Raw genomic sequence first — 21,760 nt, 5'->3', positions numbered from 1 at the left:
AGGCCAAGTACCAGGGCAAAGTCAAGACATTTCACGTAAGTAGTATAAGTGAATAAGCCTAAAAAGATTTTTATTAAAAATCTCTTTTTAGATACTAAACTATCTCAGTCATTGCCATCATGATCCTCATCATAACAATAACATATTGAGTCCTGAGCATTTTACATGCATTTTTACATATAACCATCATCACAATCTTTGGACATGGGTGAGGAAATTGAGGGTATATCACAGCACTAGAACTCACCTCAGTTTATAAAACTTCAAATTATGTGTTCTCTGTCACTCTCTTAAATGACCCTGTGCCATTTATTCTTTTGTCTTATGCAAAGAAAGTAATTATAATTAAGTGGTTTGGCCTCCCAAAATAGAGCCGATCTATCACAGGGCACAGGCCAAATGCAAAAGCAAACTGCATCATGACAAATTAGAAAGAAGGCTAATATGTGACCTAAATTTGCTTAACAATAAATTGAATACCCACAGGGGAAGAGATCAAGTCTCTTTCCCTCCATTCTCTTTGTCCCATCTTGTATAGATCAAGCACAAAACATATTTCAAAGACATATTAAAAAGAAAAAAGACACATTAGATCATCATGCTAGAGGGTGGAGTTTCTCAGGAGAGTACAACTACTTAAAATGGAAAAGGATTTTACCATATTTCTATTAAACTGCTTCATTATTTTCTTCTCATCTCTCTTTCTCCTCCCATGCTTTTCATAAAGGAAGAGTGAGGGAGGTCCTAGGCACTGGCAGAATGAATGCAAGAGAAACTCTGAAACCTGCCTCTCATTTAGGTAGAGCTTCACTGAGGTTCATACATGATCCAATCCAATCTACCATGATGAGACCAGAAAGGCACTGTAAGGCCAAAGCCGTAGTTAGCAGGTTTGCCTCTCTGATTTGTTCTGTATGTAAAAACCTTTGAGAGATGGTTGTGGCTGGTAGAGATATGAGGACCTAAATCCCAGATTCCAGCATTTCTTATTTTGGAAACATGATTAATAACCCATTTATTAACATATTGATCTTCATAAAAAGAATATGTGAATTTATACTGTTTTGACCTTCATTTATTGTGCCATTGCTATGTGCTGAGTAAACTGAAAGAGATCATTTGCCTCCCTCTGAGGTGTATTGTATTAAATGAGTTAATACTTGTACATTGTTTAGATTATGGCACTAAAAATCTACTATTTATTATGATGATATTTATTGTCTCATTAAATCCTACAACAATACTTTGAGATGGATTTACTTTTCCAGGTGAGAAGCTGAGGTTCAAGTAGTTTATGTAACACTCTAAAACATGACTAAATGTACAAAATTGGGCTGGAGCTCACCACTATCAAATACTAGTCTGCCTGCAAAGCCTGTTCTCTTTTCACTAAGCCGTGCTGCATGCCTCTCTCCATGGAAGTAATTTTATACTAGGTCCAAACATTAGGCATATTGGTCCCTTATTGAAAAGAATAAGTTCATCATAATTTTGCAACTCTTCACAATGCCAGCTGCTATAAACAGTATAAAATTTATGAAAATTTGGAAGTGCTCCCACCATAATAACACAGTATTTTTCAAAAATAATTTGCATGCTATATAGCACACTTTATATATAGCAAATAAAAAGCTAATCCTAAGTGACAATATGTGGGCAGATAATGAATCACTTGGAAATATTGTGTGGATTTTACATTGAAAATATTGTCATCCATGAAAAGACTTGGAGTATCTTAACCCTTTGCTATGCCATGAAACCACAGCAGGAAGCTCTGGCAAACTAATAATGTGATAAGCTCAATTCTCTACACGGCAGGAGTGAGAGCTCTCTATCTTGTAACAACAGTTTGGATGACTTTTTATAAAGAGTGGGAAAGAAAATTATACTCCTCTCCCACATATCAATGGAAATGTTTCCCATGGAGTGACTCAGCCTAAAATCCTAAACAGGAGCATGGTCTCAGCATGCTGTAGGCAGCCACAGCAGGCTTCACATTAGCTGCCTTCAGCATTTGTGGGGACAACACAGCACTGAGGCTGCCAATAGCACCAGAAGTTTCTACCTTGTGGGAAGAATGTAGTCTTACAGAAGGGGGGGTGGGGTGGGGAAGACACTGACTGTGCTCCAAAATGTGGCACTTTTCTATTGATCATCAACAATACATCCAAACAGCTAACAATAACACACTCACTCCCTTCCTATTAAAATAACAATTGTAAACAGTGATATCACTTACAACTTGCCAGGCACTACTATCATTATTTGGCATATATGAACTCGTTTGATTTAATATTCACAACACTTGACATATTTATTGTTTTCTGCATTTTACAAGTACAAAAAATGGGACACAGAGATGTTAAGTAAATTTCCCCAAACGAGAAATCTAAAATATGGGGGCTCAAGATTTGAATACAAGCTGTCTGATGTGCTAGCTGCCTAACTAGGAATGTTGTGCCAATATCACTCTATTTTTCCCTAACTGATCACAAGAAAAGCCTTGAAGATGAGAGAACATTTCTAGTTGCAGGGTGTAACGGACTGAAATGTGTCCCCACCAAATACATATGTTGATATACTATCCTCTAATATGAGAGGCCTTTGGGAAGTAATTAGAACTGGCTGAAGTCATGAGGCTGGGGCCCCAATTGGATTAGTATCCTTATAAGAGTCCCTGGGAAGCTTACTGCTCTTACTCTATCCACCCTGTGAGGATACAAGAAGTGGCAGTTTCCAAACCAGAAAAGTGCCCCTATAGAATGTGACCATGCTAAAACCCTGATCTTGGGCTTCCAGCCTACACAACTGTGAGAATTTCTGTTATGTTGAAGTCATACCCTCTTTGGGACTTTGTTTTAGCAACCCAAATGGAATAAGACACAGAGTAGGGACTCCCGAGTGGCTCAGTGGTTGGGCATTTGCCTTCCGCCCAGGGTGTGATCCTGGAATCCTAGGATGGGAGTCCCACATCAGGCTCCTGGCATGGAGCCTGCTTCTTTCTGTGCTTATGTCTCTGCCTCTCTCTCTGTGTCTCTCATCAACAAATAAGTAAAATCTTAAAAAAAAAAAAAAAAAAAAAAAAAGAATAAGACACAGGGTATATTGTGGCAGTAGTGGAGAAAACCCAAAATCATATAATTCGAGGAAATGATCTTTATGGTCTTCTCTAGGTCCCACACTGAGTAATTTGGTTTTACTGGTGTAGGGGTTCCATTAATTCTTTGATATTGATCAAGAGTTTTACAGCCCCACTCCATCCCCCAAAAGCATATGAAACACTTATTTGATATATAGCCCATATAATCTTAGTATGCTGCAAATTTAACCTTAAAACAATAACTTGTCTTTTAAATTTAATATAATGCATATAAACACCTTCTTATTGAAAGCTACAAAACAAAGTCAAGAAAGTGAATCCAATATACCATTTGCTAATAGACGGTGGAGGAATGTCACTTTGAGTTGCTATTTTTAATCCAGTTTGAAAAAATAGAAAATTGTGATTAAATAACTCAGCCAAAATCACAACTAGTAAGTATTAAAGTCAGGATTTAAACTAGGCAGTCCCTAATCACTGTAGTCCACAGAATGGTAGGTTAAGAAAAATCTACAGGTTTTGTTTTTGTTTTTGTTTTGGGTGAACACCAGGCCAAGGTGTATCTACAGCTTATTTAGAAGTAATCAGGCAGCCCGGGTGGCTCAGCGGTTTAGCGTCGCCTTCAGCCCCAGAGTGATCCTGGAGACCCGGGATTGAGTCACACGTCAGGCTCCCTGCATGGAGCCTGCTTCTCCCTTTGCTTCTGTCTCTGCCTCTCTCTCTCTCTCTCTCTGTCTCTTATGAATAAATAAATTAAAAATCTTAAAAAAAAAAAAGAGTAGCAAGTCTAATGATCATGGAACGTGCACTATTTTTTTAACTCTCAGTTAATCAGTTAATTTGTGTCCTCATGAAATCAATTTAAAAATGTTCTTATACTCAATGTATCACTTCTTACTACCAATTTATTGAATACTAATTAATCTTTTGCCTCAGTATGCTACAACTTTTACATTTATGAGAATTTTTATTACCACTTGTTTTAGGTATTTCCACAAGTTGATTACTAAATCAAGTATTTTTATGATATCATTAAATGAACGTCATACTCCTTAGGAAAATGAAAATAGCAGTATATAACATATTTGATACTTAGGTATTAAATTCTGTTTATCAATTCAAATGGAATTTTAATATCTGAGTAAAGTCATTATAAATGATAATTTATCTACTATGGCAATAATCTACCTATTTTATTTTACTGCTTTCTTAAACATTAAAGTATATTTTAATTATCCAGCTAAATTCAACATAAGCTAAACCAAATTCCATGTTTTCTTTACTTGGGCGATTATGTCACCAAACTCCCCCATTCTTCACATCAAATCTTTGGAACTCAATTTTCACTTTTTCTCTATCATTCCCCAAACTCTCTGTTAGTTTTAATGCTATAATATCTGAACCTATACTTTTCTAATCATCTTTCATCATCCACATTATTTAGTCTATTCCGGTAGCCCACTGGCATGATGCTAGTCTCTTTCCATTACCATATACCATCCTTGTTTTTCCCAAGTTACACTCTTTGCTTATGTTGTTCTACCCTTAAAACCCTACAATTACCACTCACTGCTTAACTCAAGTTTACCATTGTATGTTTCAATTCCATCTCATTTTTACATCCTTAACTGCACTTACAGCCTTAATTTATGGTATGGCTAAATATGACTTCTCTCCCTCAAATACAGGCTCAATTTTCCTTCTCATCTATATTATTTTCTTCTCTGTTTACCTTAAACCTATTCTGTAAGATTCCTCTCAGATCCTACTCGTTCCATGAAGACTTCTCTTTCCCTATCTCCAGCTGCATACTGTCATACAGAATCCCAAACTCTGTGGCACTTAAAATATTCTTCCTAGATACATAGTCATTTACCCATTAGTTTCTAGCCTTCCTTAAACATCCTTGAAGGGAGGATCCATATCTGTTCATATCTGTGGTTCCTTCAGTGCCAAGCAGACTACTCTCCCTAAAGAAAATGCTCAGAAATATTTACTTAACTATTGGATATAACAAAACAGCAAAGAGCATATAGAAATTGGAAAACTTAGGCAAATCATTTTTAAATCAATTTAGAAATTATCAAATATAAAAATGCAGACAGGAATTTTGTACCAAATATTTGTAATAGGATAAGAGGATTAAATGTGCTTTCAGATGCTCAAAACAGTTTTTGAATACAAGGAGCACATTTTGATGGCAGAAATTTCTGCCCCCCAGCAGCAATAGCAGTTGTAATTTTTATTATTGACTAAGAACATGGACATGTTCTTATGGCTTTGCATCTTCATTGCAAATACCCAGCAGCAGCCTCACAACTTCATCCAGAACACTTCAGCACTCTAGTGAGGAAGACTCTAGAAAACCTGTGAAATTGGCCTTTTCAGATAAGTGTTTATTTTTCACTATTATCATCATACCTGTTACTTATTATTTCAAATTCTTCTCCTGCCTCTCCCTCATAGTCTTACTCCATCCATTCCTTCCCTCCTATACGCCACCCTCTTCTCTACATAAGCAACCCTGCTGCTTCAATTTTTGCCTCTTCCATTCTTGTGCACTATCAGTTGTTCTCCTCTTTCTAAAGCTTCTTCCATTCCCTTCTTATAGGCACCATGTTATTCCCCCCACTCTTGCCAAGATTGTTACATTCTCGGTGTGTTATTTTTTCTCTACTCATAATCTTCCCAACTTTTAGGTGCTTCCGATTTTTCAGTTACTTCCTTTCCTCTCTTTAACACCTTGACCCAGCTGTTACTCATATTTATAGTTGAAACTCATTTCGTGAAACAGACATATTCCTGAAAATCTGTGTTAAAAATAAAATTCTTTATAAATAAAATCATACTGTTTATGTGTAAAGAAAGTTAATATTTAAAAATAGCCTACTATAAGTTGAATTGCCATGGCCTACCTTTTGTATAAATACACACGCTTGAAAAAGTTGGCTGAGAACCTAATATCTTCTAACAACCTCTAATTCCAACTCCACAATGTATCCATAACTCCTTGTTCCCAGTCCTTTTTCTTTTTTTTTCCAGTCCTTTTTCTAATGCTATGCTAACAAACAGAAAAACAACAACCACACAAACCCCTCACTCTCCCCCCTTCTGTTTGTCCTTCTTCTCAGTTGCAATATCAACAATTTCCTTTTACCCAAATTGTCTGATCTTTTGCTTTAGTTCTGTTACAACTGGAATGTTTCCAGGCTGTTTTGCAACTAACAACATTCCTTTTTTTTCTAGATTTTATACTAGGTTTAAATTTACCTTTTGCTAAAAAAAAAAAAAAAGTTTAACTTTTTTTGCCAAAAGGTAGTCTCAAGTAGACCTACCCGCAAACACAAAAGACATACCTACATCTATCCCAATGCTGAACAGGAACTGTAATCTGTTCTCATAAATAATTAGTATCTTGTTTAATGCAAATGCCAAATCAAGCACATGAATAATATGAATACTTACACTCAGCATATTTCTGAAGTTGGGAAAATTCTGAGGGGCTGAGGTGGACCCACTTCTCCTGGTTTGTCATGGTGGTAGTGAGAAGTCTCTTACATACCAGGTGAGGAATTCTTTATTCAGGTGTTTGGCAGGATTCTATGCTTCAAAGTTTCCACATGGCATGTTTCATTATAAAATATCTCAAGCTCTCAAAATATGCAATCTGTCAACATGAAACCACTGTGGATGGGAGTTTGTAGTTTCAATAATACATTAAAGACCTGCAGAAAAAGAAACATAAAAATAAAAAGATCAGCACTATTGCACAAAGAAAAAATTGACAAGTTATAGAATGTTAAGAATTTTTAAATTTCTAACAATATTTGTCTTCCAATCCATGAGCATGGAATGTTTTCCCATTTCTTTGTGTCTTCTTCAGTTTCTTTCATGAGTGTTCTATAGCTTTCTGAGTAAAGATTCTTTGTCTCTTTGGTTAGGTTTATTCCTAGGTATGCTATGGTTTTGGGTGCAAGTATAAATGGGATCAACTCCTTAATTCCTCTTTCTTCTGTCTCATTGTTAGTATATAGAAATGCCACTGATTTCTGCACATTGATTTTAAATCCTGCCACTTTGCTGAATTCATCTATGAGTTCTAGTAATTTTGGGGTGGAAGGTTTTGGGTTTTCTCCAGAGCAGATCATGTCATCTGCAAAGAGTGAGAGTTTGACTTCTTCTTTGCTGGTTCGCATGCCTTTTATTTTTTGTTTTGTTTTGTTTTGTTTTCAAATTGCTGAGGCTAGGATTTCTAGTACTATGTTGAACATCAATGATGATAGTGGACATCCTTGCCATCTTCCTGACCTCAGTGGTAAAGCTCTCAGTTTTTCCTCATGGAAAATTATATTTGCTGTGGGCTTTTCACATATGGCATTTATGACACTGAGGTATGTTCCCTCTATCCCTATATTGTGAAGAATTTTAATCAAGAAAGTATGCTGCATTTTGTCAATTTTTTTCTGCATCTATTGAGAGGATCATATGGTTCTTGTCCTTTCTTTTATTAATGTAGTGTATCATATTGATTTGTGTATGTTGAACCACCCTTGGAGCTCAGGAATAAATCCCACTTGCTGGTGGTGAATAATCCTTTTAATGTACTATTGGATTCAATTGGATAGTATTTTGGTGAGAATTTTTGCATCCTTGTTCATCAGTGTTATTGGTCTATAATTCTCTTTTTTGGTGGGATCTTTGTCTGTTTCTGGGATCAAGGTAATGCTGGCCTCATAGAAAGAGTTTAGAAGCTTTCCTTCCATTTCAGAACAAATATTGTTAAAATGTGTATGCTACCAGTGCACCTGGGTGGCTCAGTCATTGAGCATCTGACTTCGGCTCAGGTCATGATCCAGGGGTCCTGCAATCAAGTCCCACATTGGGCTCCCCATGGGAGCCTGCTTCTCCCTCTGCCTAAGTCTCTGACTCTCTCTCAGTCTCTCATGAATAAATAAATAAAATCTTTTTTTTTTAATGTCTATGCTACCTAGAACAATCTATACATTCAATACGATCCCTATCAAAATATCATCATTTTTTTTTCACTCAGTTGGAACAAAAAATCCTAAAATTTGTATGGAACCAGAAAAGACTCCACATGGCCCAAGAAATGTTGAAAAGAAAACCAAAGATGGTAGCATCACAATTATAGACTTCAAGCTCTATTACGAAGCTGTGCTCATCAAGACAGTATGGTACTAGCAAAAAATAGGCACATAGATCAATGGAACAGAATAGAGAGCTCAAAAATATACCCTCAATTCTGTGGTCATATAATCTTTGACAAAGCAGGAAAGAATATCCAAGGGAAGAAAAAACAGTCTCTTCAACAAATGGTGCTGGGAAAATTGAACAGCCACAAACAGAAGAATGAAACTGGATTATTTTCTTATGCCATACACAAAAATAGACTCAAAATGGATGAAAGACCTAAATGTGAGACAGGAATTAATCAAAATCCTAAAGAAGATCACAGGCAGCAACCTCTGTGACTTCAGCTACAGCAACTTCTTGTTAAACATGTCTCCAAAGGCAATGGAAACAAAGGCAAAAATGAATTATTGGGACTTCCATCAAGATAAAAGCTTTTGCACAGCAAAGAAAACAGTTGACAGGGCAGCCCAGGTGGCTCAGTGGTTTGGCGCCACCTTTGGCCCAGGGCGTGATCCTGGAGATCCGGGATCGAGTCCCACGTTGGGCTCCCTGCATGGAGCCTGCTTCTCCCTCTGCTTGTGCCTGTGCCTGTGTCTCTGCCTCTCTCTGTGTGTCTCTCATGAATAAATAAATAAATCTTAAAAAAAAAAATAAAGGAAAAGAGTTGACAAAACCAAAAGACAATCAACAGAATGGGAGAAGATATTTGCAAATGTCTTATCAGATAAAGGGCTAGTATCCAAAATCTATAAAGAATTACTCAAATTCAACACCCAAAGAACACATAATCCAATCAAGAAATGGGCATTACTCAAATTCAACACCCAAAGTACACATAATCCAATCAAGAAATGGGCAGAAGACATGAACAGACATTTCTCCAAAGACGTACAAATGGCCAACAGACATAAAAAATTCTCCACATCCCCCAGCATCAGGGCAATACAAATCAAAACCACAATGAAATATCATCTCACATTGATCAGAACAGCTAAAATTAACAAGTCAGGAAATGGACAGATGTGGTTAAGGATGCAGAGAAAGGGGAACTGTCTTACACTGTTGGTGGGATTGCAAGCTGGTTACAGGCACTCTGGAAAAGAGTATGGAGGTTCCTCAAAAAGCTGAAAAGAGATTTACCCTACAATCCAGCAATTTCACTACTAGGGATTTACTCCAAAGATACAAATGTAGTTATCCAAAGAGGCACCTGCACCCCAATGTTTATAATAGCAATGCCCACAATAGCCAAACTATGGAAAGAGCTCAGATTCCATTAATAGATGAATGGATAAAGAAGATGTGATATAGATAGATAGATAGATAGATATACATAATAGAATGGAATACTATTCAGCCCTCAAAAAATGAACTGTCATTTGCAACAACATGGATGGAACTAGAGGGTATTATGCTAAGTGAAATAATTCAATCAGAGAAAGACAATTATCATACGATCTCACTCCTATGTGGAATTTAAGAAACAAAACAGAGGAACATAGGGGAAGGGAGGGAAAAATAAAATGACAAAATCAGAGATGGAGACAAACCGTAAGACTCTTAATCATAGGAAACCAACTAAGGGTTGCTGGAGGGGAGGGCATGGGGGGATGGGGGCTGGACATTAAGGAGGGCACATGATGTAATGAGCACTGAATATTACATAAGACTGATGAATCACTGAACTCTACCTTGAAAACTAGTAATATAGCATATGTTAATTAATTGAATATAAATGAACAAATAAATATAAAGAATGACTAATTTCGAAATAATGTATTTCAAAGTTCTTCTATTTTGTGTAATATTCAATTTTTAATTGTCCATGCACTCTTTTTTTAAGATTTATTTATTTATTCATGAGAGACACAGACTGAGAGAGAGAGGCAGAGACATAAGCAGAGGGAAAAGCAGACTCCTTGCTGGGAGCCCGATGTGGGACTCGATCCTGGATCCCGGGATCATGACCTGAGCCAAAGGCAGGCACCCAACCGCTGAGCCATCCAGGCACCCCTGTTCACGCACTCTTTAACATTTTCATATATATTTCTAATGCCAGATCACAGAAATAAATATGATTAAAATACAAAATGAAGAAAATTTCATAAAGTCCATTTCATAAAACATTTTTGTTATTGTTCAATTATTCAAATTTCACTTTTCAAGAACAAACAAGGATGTCATTTTTATCAATCTGAACTTATCAATGCTGTAAAATCTAAACAATTACTATTTAAAAATCTAGATCAAATCATTAAAAGAGGCTAAATAGGGGATCCCTGGGTGGCGCAGCGGTTTGGCGCCTGCCTTTGGCCTAGGGCGCAATCCTGTAGACCCGGGATGGAATTCCACATCGGGCTCCCGGTGCATGTAGCCTGCTTCTCCCTGTGCCTATGTCTCTGTCTCTCTCTCTCTCTCTCTCTGTGACTATCATAAATAAATTAAAAAAAAAAAAAAAAGAAATACTTTAAAAAAATAAAAATAAATAAAAAAATAAAAGAGGCTAAATAAGCTCTATACCTCCCTACACATAAAATCAGCTAGTATACCTGATTTCTGACAATGGTTTGAAATGGCCCTCAGTAGTAGTACCTATATTTGAAATCAGACAAATCAATTCTGGGGGTCAGATAAATTGTGTTTTCTTTTTTCTAGCTATAAAATAAAGAGAATAGTTTTAATTTTATAATTTGTAAAAATTCCAATATAATTTACCAAATTAACACAATTCCAAATGTCTGACAGACTTGCATAATGATAGTAGAAAAACTACTATGATTCATGCTTAAAAATAAATCCCTCGGTTGTCATGGACCTACATTCACTGCTACATCTATAAAAGCAAACAAAATGAAAAACCATCTGGTCTCAACTTTTTATTAGAGACAGTAATCAATTGCTCAAAACCAGACTGGCACTGTGATCCTTATAGAAAATGAAATATTTAGCAATAATGACTTAAGTTTATGAAATTGTATGACTGAAAAGTTTATTTATGCAGATGTCATTATCTCAAGCCAAAGTACCTATATTTGGCACTAGTGCATAACCTTTCTTCAGCATCTCAATATCAACCCCAGGACCTCACTGTCACATCCTGTCGTCTCCGCTTTTAAAAAAGATTCCTGTTGGTCTCATGTGTTCAGAGACCCCGCACTCAATTTTACAAGAAGATAGTTTGGTATTTAATTGGAAAAAATGAAGATACCGATGTGTTAATAAAAGCCAAATTGCGAGGTCTCTTTTTCCTCCCAGGGAATGCTGTTAAATCACAACCATAACTTTGTGAAAATAACGCAAACCAAAAGGAATGGGAACATTTGATGAAAATTTGTGTCTTCCACCTAGTGTCTTCCAGCTGATTTCATCCTTCTCATTGATTTTATCCTAATTCTTTACTTCTCTAGGCTACATGCAGTTTTGATGGGACTAATAAAACAAGGTGTGCTATTCTTTCCTATCCAAAGAGAGACAGATGATTCAGTAACTTGGCACATGAGAGTGTCTCATAGGGCTTTAAATGTTGGTTGGAGTTATTCAAGGACGAGATGAAAATAGTTGTACCTAAATGATTACACCAATTAATTGGATGCCTGTCCACATATGAGCCTGGCTGTCCAGCTATTTTCTCACTTCTAGAAACAAATATCATTTTTTTCAATTAAGAATTAAATGGGCTTGGGGTGCCTGGGTGGCTCAGTTGGTTAAGCATGAGCTTCAGCCTTCTGCTCAGGTCATGATCCTGGGGTCAAGCCTGGCATCAGGCTCCCTACTCAGTGGTGAGCCACTCCCTCTGCTTGTGCTCTCAATCTGTGTCAAATAAATGGATAAAAATCTTTTTTTTTTAAATTTTTTTTGATAAAAATCTTTAATTAAAAAAAAATTAAGTGGGCCAGAATCAATTTCTGTTGCCTACAACCCCCAAATCTTAACTGATCATAATGGAAGTTCATTTATTCATTCAAAAAAAAAAGTTTATTTATCCCCTCTGTGTGCCAGAAAGCATTCTAGGCACTAGAAATACAAAAAAGATCAATAGATATAAAAAAATGCAAATAGGGGCATCCCTGGGTGGCGCAGCGGTTTAGCGCCTGTCTTTGGCCCAGGGCGCGATCCTGGAGAGCCGGGTTCGAATCCCACATCAGGCTCCCGGTGCATGGAGCCTGCTTCTCCCTCTGCCTAAGTCTCTGCCTCTCTCTCTCTGTGTGTGACTATCATAAATAAATGAAATTTTAAAAAAATGCAAATAATCCTAATTACAACAACCTATCAGCTTTACTGGGAGCTTATAGTATGCATGGCAATCTCCTCACAGTATTTGTGTGTTAGATCACTGAATCTTTAGAAAATAACTTTGTGAAGAACCAAGAGTTTCTGATTTCAGAAAAATAAAGAAACTGGTACCAGATTAAAATTTGGTAAAACATGACGGATACTGCTACAAACCCAAACAATGGCCGCTCTCCCCTTCTTCCCTGGTAACAGAATTCTAATCTTTTTGAATGAAAATTTATCCACCTAAAGAACTACATTCTTCAGATTATTTGCATAATAAAGTGGTCAATGTGGTATAAATAGATGTTGGGTAAGGTATACAGAAAGGTTCTATTTTGCAAGTGCTCTTTTAACCTTTTTTCCTCTTCCTGTAACTTTCTGCCTGGAATATTAACATGTTGGCTGCAAATCGAGCAGTTTTTATATACTTTTGAGATAACTTTTAGAATGGAAGGCATATGTGAGAATAGCAAAATCTCATAAAGTAGACCAGGTAGGCAAACAGCTAACTGACGAAAAATTTGGCCTATCACCTCTTTTTCTGAATAAAGTTTTGTTGGAACCAGAAAGAGGCCACTTTTTAAAAGTGATTTCAATGTTAAATAATGTCTGGGGAATTACTCTGAAGGCTGTCATGAATAATAGGTGAAAAATTAAAAAGACCAGAAAAATTATCATTTTGGAAAAATGTCAATGTCTTTGTTTTGTTTCTTGCTCAAAGAGCAAGCTTTGTTTCTGCTCACTTGTCTTGCTGCAATAGCTTAACTGGCCCCCTGAGCTCCCTCCTTTCCTTAATGTGCCCTATTTCTTGACATCCATGGATAGTCATGAATTAAGGTGATTCCAGAGTCCTGTCTGATAAATTACCAATAAAAGGTTAATTAATATATGAGAATAGTAATAAATTGATTAATTAATTATAGCTTTATACCTTGCTAGTTGCTCTTAGATTTATTAAACTTCCCCAGTTACCTAATTAACTCAAATTTAAAACTCAAATTTAAAATGACTGGTTAACTAACATCTTTCAGATCTCTATATGAATCCTATCTTCTCAGTAAAGTGGCACCTGGACATTCAATTTAAAATTGCACATTCATGCACACTATCCCTCCATCATGCTTTTATTTGTTTTGAATATAATATCTTATCAAATATTTAACTTACTTATATTATTTAAAACTTGTTTCCTCATGTTACAAATTAGAGGTAGCATGACTGGTTTTGAGCCCTGGTAGGATTCCACAAAAAGGATAAAGCAAATAAACATATTTATTGCATTTTCCTTTGATTATCATCCAGATGCATGTATAAGGGCCTAGGGCAGGCCACTCCAAGATGAGCCATTTTGGCATAAAGATTATTCTGAGCTGAAGGCAATAGAAACTCTATAGGATGAAGAGATACTTTTGTCCCTCAGGTAAATATATAGAAGAATCTGGACTGGGGCTCTTTCTAAGAATAAGAGATATTATTAGGAATACTTTTTGTCTGAGTGACCCATCTTTATGGTTGGGCAAATATCTAATTACCAAACAACTGTCTTTTTCTTATCACCCTGTGAATTGCATCCTGTTCCACTTAAACCCCAGAGCCCTACCCCCTTTTCCTTTGTTCAGTATGACATATACACCTTATTTGCCTGTCTTTGGAATTTCCATATCTATGTAGATTCCCTATACATACCCTGTTATTTCTGATTTTCTCCTGTTAATCTGACTCATGTCAATTGGATTCTAAGTCTAGCTAAAAGGACCTTGGAGGGGGCAGGACATTCTGTCTCCCCAATATGTGCATTAGATTCTATATCATCAAAAAAAAAAAAAAAAAAGATTCTATGTCATCATATCCTCTCCTGTGCTCTAAGACTAAGTCCCAGGAGGGCATGGATTATTGTTTTTTTTCTTCATTGCTGTTTTCCTACAGCTTAAAAGAATGCTTTGTATACAGTAGCTGGTTAATAAATAATTTCAGTATAAATTCTCACTTATATGCTCTTTTTGTAAAGAAAAACCTGGGTAGGGGTGCCTGGGTGGCTCCAGTTGGCAAAGTGTCTGCCTTGGGCTCAGGTCATGATCTTGGGGTCCTGGGATCGAGACCCCATCGAGCTCCACACTTGGCAGGGAGTCTGCTTCTCCCTCTCCCTCTGCCCCTCCTCCTGCTCATGCTTGCTTTCTCTCTCTCTCTCTTTCTCTCTCTCTCTCAAATAAATAAAATCTTGGAAGGAAGGAAGGAAGGAAGGAAGGAAGGAAGGAAGGAAGGAAGGAAGGAAGGAAGGAAGATAGACATGGGTAGCAGAGGTTGAAGGAACCTCTCAAATTGAGAAAGAGAAAATGGTGTAAAAAGGGGTCAGGAACAGCAATCTCTACAGGTTTCACTTTTCCTAGGGGCCATCAATTTTGTTCAACTCAATAGAAATAAACAAAAGAAGTTGTAGTTAGAGGCACAAAAGTTTTGCAGTTAAAAAAAAAAAAAAAGACTTAAAAGGCATCCAACTCTTGGTTTCAGCTCAGGTAATGATCTCAGAGTCCTCTGCAACCCCTCCTCCCCAATAAGTTTTTTTAAAAAAACCTTATTTTACATAGTTTTTAAGTACTTCTTTTTTTTTTTTTTTTTTTTATTTATGATAGTCACAGAGAGAGAGAGAGAGGCAGAGACACAGGCAGAGGGAGAAGCAGGCTCCATGCACTGGGAGCCTGATGTGGGATTCGATCCCGGGTCTCCAGGATCGCGCCCTGGGCCAAAGGCAGGCGCCAAACCACTGCGCCACCCAGGGATCCCAAGTACTTCTTTTTTTGTTAAATATAACTAGCTCCATATAAATGAGCAACATTCCCAAGCAATGCTTTCAATTATATGTTAACCAATTTATAATAGCATATGAGCATCAGGACTATCTTTAAATTATTTTTCTATATCTGACAAAACATTACATCACTTTCTTTAATTTAGTATGATCCTGTCAACACAAGTCCTAGCTTTTTGTATCAAAAATAGCTTCTGTGAATTAATCTAATGCAATTTGCATTTTAATAAGAGATATTTTAAAAATAATGGCAACCCTGAAGGACTCAAAGTAAATTCTCTTTGGTTCTTGGATTTGGTTTATTTCGACACTAATACAGTTTTTGAATAAAACTTACTTATAATCCTTCTCCTAGTGGAAGCCTTTGGTTTTATAATCCTGGTATTGGCCAACTCTTATGATGTGATGTGACATGTAGTCAATTAGGAAAAAATAAGGGTGGGGTGCAAATGGGGCTTTCCTACTCAAATATTTTAAACTAGTTGAACATAACACAATTCTGTATAAAGAGAAAAGTTGTGTGTATAATATTAAATCAAGAGGAACAGCTATTCTTCATGCCTCAGAAAGAGATGGGAATGATGGCAACACTTTATCATTTCTGCCCCTTTATAAACGTGTGGAAAGAGAGACAATATTCAGTAGATTCCTGATGGTACATTCACAGATTTCCTGTTCCTAGGCAAGTGGTTTCTTCAGGTGGGTAAAATGAAGCCCAGGAAAGACCCACTTTGTTGGCTGTTGGAAAGCAGTCTAATGCTGGCATTCTCATCTAGTCAATGAATGTGCCATTTTGCTTAGTTGTTAGTAGGAAATAACTATGTTGCAGTAATTGAAAAAGGTTCTTTGGCCTATTGTACTTGGGCTAAAAAAGATTCTCCACAATTAGGGAAGGAAATAAATCTCCTATGAAGAAGTTACAGGCAGTATCAAGATGAATGAATCTGATAGACTGGATTTATGATTTGTTAGTCACATTAAACATAGATTTCTAAATAATTATTAAAAGTCAACATCTCATGACTACAATCATTGAATAAAGTTAATACACATTAAAGCTTACTGAAAACTATATATGTGTACAAATTTAATTTTATTTCAATTTAATGATTGAAATTTTTTAGTGGGTCTGAAATGTAATAAACTCTAAATCATTAGGTAACCAATGGATAAATCATAGGAAAAAAGGTGGGAACCAAAATATCAATCATAAAATTTCTGAAAGAAAAGTAGGATTATCCTAAATAGAATATTAATGCTATCATGTAATTTATAATTGTTTCATTTATTCATGAAAAGAACAACATGCTAGGCACTTTGCCTATAGTGAAAAGCAAAAAAATATAATATCTGAGTTCTTGGATCTTGTTTGGGGAAAGATGTACATTAAAGAAAGCAAGTACACAAATAATCATCCCAAACTATAATAAATTACTTTAAAATGCAATGGAATTCTGTGAGAGAGTACAACGGTGTCATAATTTAGAGATTTAAAGAGCAACTAATAAACAAAGTTTACTTTAAACTGAATGATAAAAGTTGAGTAACAGTTAAAAACTTGAGTGAGAAAACATGAGCTGAAGCCTAAAAGTGAGATTAAAAAAAAGAAAGAAAGAAAGAAAATTAGAAGATCTCCAAAGAAAGTAGATGTGATTGAAGCCTAATGGGCAAGAGGGAAAGGGGCACAAGGTTAGACTGGAAAAACAGATAAAAAGTACAGCATGAAGATTCTTAGAGGCCATATTGAAGATTTATCATAACTGAATTATGAAGCCATTGGCATATTGACCAGAGATAAACATGATCCATTTATCTTTTAAGAAGTCCATTCTAATCAGGCAGCCCAGGTGGCTCAGCAGTTTAGTGCCACCTTCAGCCCAGGGCCTGATCCTGGAGACCCAAGATAGAGCTCCATATCAGGCTCCCTGCATAGAACCTGCTTCTCCCTCTGCCTGTGTCTCTGTGTCTCTGTATCTCTCTCTCTCTCTCTCTCTCTCTCTCTCTCTGTGTCTCATGAATAAATAAAAATCTTAATAAAAAAAAAAAAAGAAGTCCATTCTAATAAATGGATGAGAAGGTGACAAGAATGGTAATGGAAAGGCCAATTAGGATGCTGTTTCAGTACCGGATAGGGCTGGTGATGGCTTCCAATATGGAAATGATAGTAAAATGAAGTAAAAGGCCAAACTCAAGATATATTTTAGAAGCACAATTTTACAATGAATGGGATATATTTTGTGTAGGATAAGGGGATGAAGAATGACTCCTATAGTTTTGGCTTGAGCAAACCATACAGAAAAGGTGGCATTTAAAGAATTACTATTGGGTGCATGGGTGGCTCATTAGGTTAAGCGTCTGCCTTCAGCTCAGGACATGATCCTATTGTCCCAGGATGTAGCCCTGCTTCTCCCTCTCCTGCTGCTCCTCCCCCTCACTTGTGCTCTCTCTCTCTCTCTCTCTCACTCACTCTCTCTCTCTCAAATAAATAAATAAAACCTTAAAAAAAAAAAGAATTATTATTTACTGAAACAGTATCAGGTATAAGACAAATCAGTATTTTGTTTGGGAATGTGTTAAATTTGAGAAGGAATATCTATATTGATAGGGCTAGTAGATAATGAGATAAGCCTAGGGTTAATAAAAGAGAGATAGAGGTCAGATTTTGTGAGTTGTCTGGTATACATAGTATTTTTAAAGATTTGGGCATGCATACATTTGCCTGATAGGGCTCCCATAAAGCTGTGTCTCTAAGCTCTAACTTTAAGAAAGAATGTGCATTCAGTTACAAAGATTTTATGTAGTAGCTGACTGCCTCTACTCTTGTTGTTTTCAGAATACAGTCAGCTTTTCAACCACGGTCACAGTCTTCAAAGGCAGAGGTCAAAGACTAAAGATGATGGATGTACTTATGACCATGCCAGTTTGTGTCCAATGGAGGACATTATTTGCTTGAGAATGACCCACTGGACTGGCTGTTATATCTGCATTGCGATGTGAAGCTATTCATGTCCAACTCAGCATCTCCTACACCGCCTTTCTTCTCTCGCGTATCAAAGGCGCATCATTGTTTGAAGGCTGTCTCAGACTCCTGGGTGGCTCAGCAGCTGAGTGTCTGCCTTTGGCTCGGGGTGTGATCTTGGGGTTCCAGGATCGAGTCCCCACATCAGGCTCCCTACATGGAGCCTGATCCTCCCTCTGCCTGTGTCTTTGCCTCTTTCTCTGTTTCTCTCATGAATAAATAAATAATCTTTTTAACAAATTTTAAAAAATGAAGGCTGTCCCTGATCCTGATTTTCCTCCCTTTATTTTTCACAGGAATAATTTCCTGGTAAGCCTTTGTAATTCTAATGCCATTTTAGTGTTTGCTTCCTTGTGAAGGACCCATGTGTCAGGATTCCTTTTTTTTTTTTTTTTTTAAGATTTTTATTTATTTATTCATGAGAGATAGAGAGGAGAGAAGCAGAGACACAGGCAGAGGGAGAAGCAGGCTCCATGCAGGGAGCTCAATGTGGAATTCCATCCCGGATCTCCAGGATCACGCCCTGGGCCCAAGGCAGGCACTAAACCGCTGAGCGGCTGAGACCCCCGGGGCCTGCCCCAGATTCCTAATAGGAAACAGTACACTTAAACTGGGCAAGTAGGAGTTTATTTTTTTATTTTTTTTTTAATTTTTATTTATTTATGATAGTCACAGAGAGAGAGAGAGAGAGAGAGAGGCAGAGACACAGGCAGAGGGAGAAGCAGGCTCCATGCACCGGGAGCCCGACGTGGGATTCGATCCCGGGTCTCCAGGATCGCGACCTGGGCCAAAGGCAGGCGCTAAACCGCTGCGCCACCAGGGATCCCGCAAGTAGGAGTTTAATAAAAGGATTATCGAAAAAGGGATTAGGTAGTTATTAAAGGCTGGTCCAGTATACTGGTCTAGCAAAAGTTGGGAATTTATTGATCCTAAACCTGAAGGTACTAGCAATGATGCAACTAAGAAACCTCAGAATAGCTGTATACACAGGGTCATCCTATGGGAGCCATTGTCTTAGGTAGCAGGATTCACCCATTTTCAAAGAACTTAGCTGGGGAGGAGGTCAGGAGAAATGACCCCCCCCCCCCGACCTTGTACTCTTCCAACTCTCCAATTTCCCCCTGTGCCTCACACTAACCAAACCCAATCATAAGTCATAGGGCAAAGACAACCACTAATGTCATCTGTAGAAATAGACTCAGGAGGCACCAAGCAAAATGGAAGATAAAGAGGGAATCTGAAGGGGCAAATTTGAAATATTAAGCACAACTGGGGAAAGAGTATGATGTGAGAAAGGGGGCCCAGCACAAACCTCCAAAGAGTTCCCATATTTAGAGATTGTAAGTAGAAAAAGACCACCATTCCCCCAAAATAGAATATGGTATCACAAAGACAACAACAAAAAAAAGAAAAGAATCTTTCAAGGAGAGGATAGAGGGCACTTACCAAAAGGTTCTGGGCAGTTAATGAGACAAAAATTAAAACATCCAATGGTAACATGATGGTCACCGAGGACCTTAGCAAAACAATTTCTCTGAGGCTAGGCAAGTCAAATTGGAACAGGTTGCAGAGTAGAACTGAATTTGGGAGGGCTGTGAATACCATCAACTCTCAGTGAAGTGTGATTGTGAGGAGGAGTGGAAAGCTAAAAGTAGCTATCCAAAAAGAATATGGAATCAAGGAATTTTGCTTGCTTTTTTTGTTTGTTTGTTTGTAGGAATCGCTGGAACAAATTTTAACATTGAAGAGAAAGGTTTATAGTGAGAATGGTTCAAGTTTGGGAGAGAAAGGAAGTGATTAGTATTTCAAAAACCTTAAAAAGGCCTTTTAAAGTCCTTGTTAGCAAGAGGAGATAAGTTCCAGAAAATATGTGAGGGCCAAAATTAATCTTAACAATAAGAACAGATGCAAGTAGTTTTGTAGATTTGGCGTTTAGAAAATGGAAGATTTAAGGCTGATAACTTCTATTTTCTCAAAGATATAGTTATTAACAGATGGTTTGATTAGGAAATGATGGGGAAAGAGAGAAATAAGATTGGGAAGATATGAAAAAAACACAAATGTGGGGCTCCTGGCTGTCAGTAGAGCATGCAACTCTTGATATCAGGGTGTAAGTTCAAGAAAGTATCAAGAAATCTTTATACATTAGGTATAAAGATTACTTAAAGGGATGCCTGGGTAGTTCAGAGGTTGAGCATCTGCCTTTGGCTCAGAGCACGATCCCAGAGTCCTGGGATCAGTCCTGCATCAGTCTCCCTGCATGGAGTCTGCTTCTCCCTCTGCCTATGTCTCTGCCTCTCTCATTCTCTGTGTTTCTCATGAATAAATAAATAAATAAAATCTTTATTTAAAAAAAGATTACTTAGAAATAAGTAAATAAATACAAATGTGGTAAAGTGAGCTCACTAAAGGCATGTAGTAAGAACAGCATTCAGAGTTAAAAGCCAATGGGATATTGCTATTCATAAATTTGAACTAAAACAGCCTGTTTTTAAATTATTAATTTATAGACTAAAGCATCTAAAGGACAATTAGTCATATTCTTAATCTACCACTTTTGAATCAGATAGATCTGTATTCTCATTCAAATTCTGAACTGTCTGTCTTCCCTATGTAAAGTGAATCATTTAACCTGAGTTTCAGTTCCTTTCTCATGAAAAGTCGATAATACCACCCACTCCCTGGAGGTATTAGCAGTTAATGAAATAACATGTGCATAATACATAAGAAATAAAAGTTATTCTCTCTCCTTGCTTTGGTTAAATAAGGATTTAAGCTATATTTGCAGTATGGAATGTGAACAAACATACAGTATGCATATATAGGGGAAATAGACTAAAAGTCTGCAAACCTTTCAGAAGACCATGTAGGTGGCTTAATATAAGATTCATAATTGTGTTATTTTTGACTCTGCTGACACATAAAAATCTAAGACAAAAAAATCCAAGGGAATCTTTGGAGATGTAAAACAGGGAACTCTATGAAGCTTTGTATTATCTGTATTTTGTAGTCATAATTTCAAAGTTGGATTATCAATTTATTTTTTTTCTTTTTAAGAACATAGTTAATTTTCATTTCTCTCTCTTTTTGACATAGTTTTAAGGAGAATACCCTTTAGAATAGAGACTGGAGGATTAGGTAAAAATGGTGATCATGTATGGAGGTAGAACGTTTCTCAATATGAAATACTAAATGTAAAAAATGTTTGGCCTAAGATTCTACTTTCCAACCACAACAACATCGGTTCATCTCACATGCAATTGGAGAACCCTGTTGTACTGGTTCTAAGGTAGGACACATAGGCAGAGGAAAAATTATTAAATTTCCTTACTACTTGCAGCCTACTGACAAGTCCTTGAGGTGGGCAGAGTGACTTTCCTCTAGGGACTGGATGCTGACACTTTGC

The 21,760-nt window shown here is 36.9% G+C and overlaps 1 protein-coding gene across 8 annotated transcripts in view; it reads right to left on the bottom strand.

The window, feature by feature from the left end:
- Window positions 1–21,760, bottom strand: part of DGKB (diacylglycerol kinase beta) — a 694,510-nt gene that overhangs the window by 615,912 nt on the left and 56,838 nt on the right. For all 8 annotated transcript variants that reach the window (XM_072783961.1, XM_072783954.1, XM_072783956.1 and 5 more), the window contains exon 2: window positions 6,566–6,825. In XM_072783961.1, coding sequence (XP_072640062.1) covers window positions 6,566–6,635 — 70 coding nt within the window. In that variant the 5' untranslated portion in view covers window positions 6,636–6,825. The remainder of the gene's footprint in view (window positions 1–6,565; window positions 6,826–21,760) is intronic.

This window comes from Canis lupus, chromosome 18 (genome assembly GCF_048164855.1).
Source record: "Canis lupus baileyi chromosome 18, mCanLup2.hap1, whole genome shotgun sequence".
NCBI lineage: Eukaryota > Metazoa > Chordata > Mammalia > Carnivora > Canidae > Canis > Canis lupus.
Note: the sequence above shows the minus strand (reverse complement) of the source record. Positions and strands in the feature narration are given on the sequence as shown.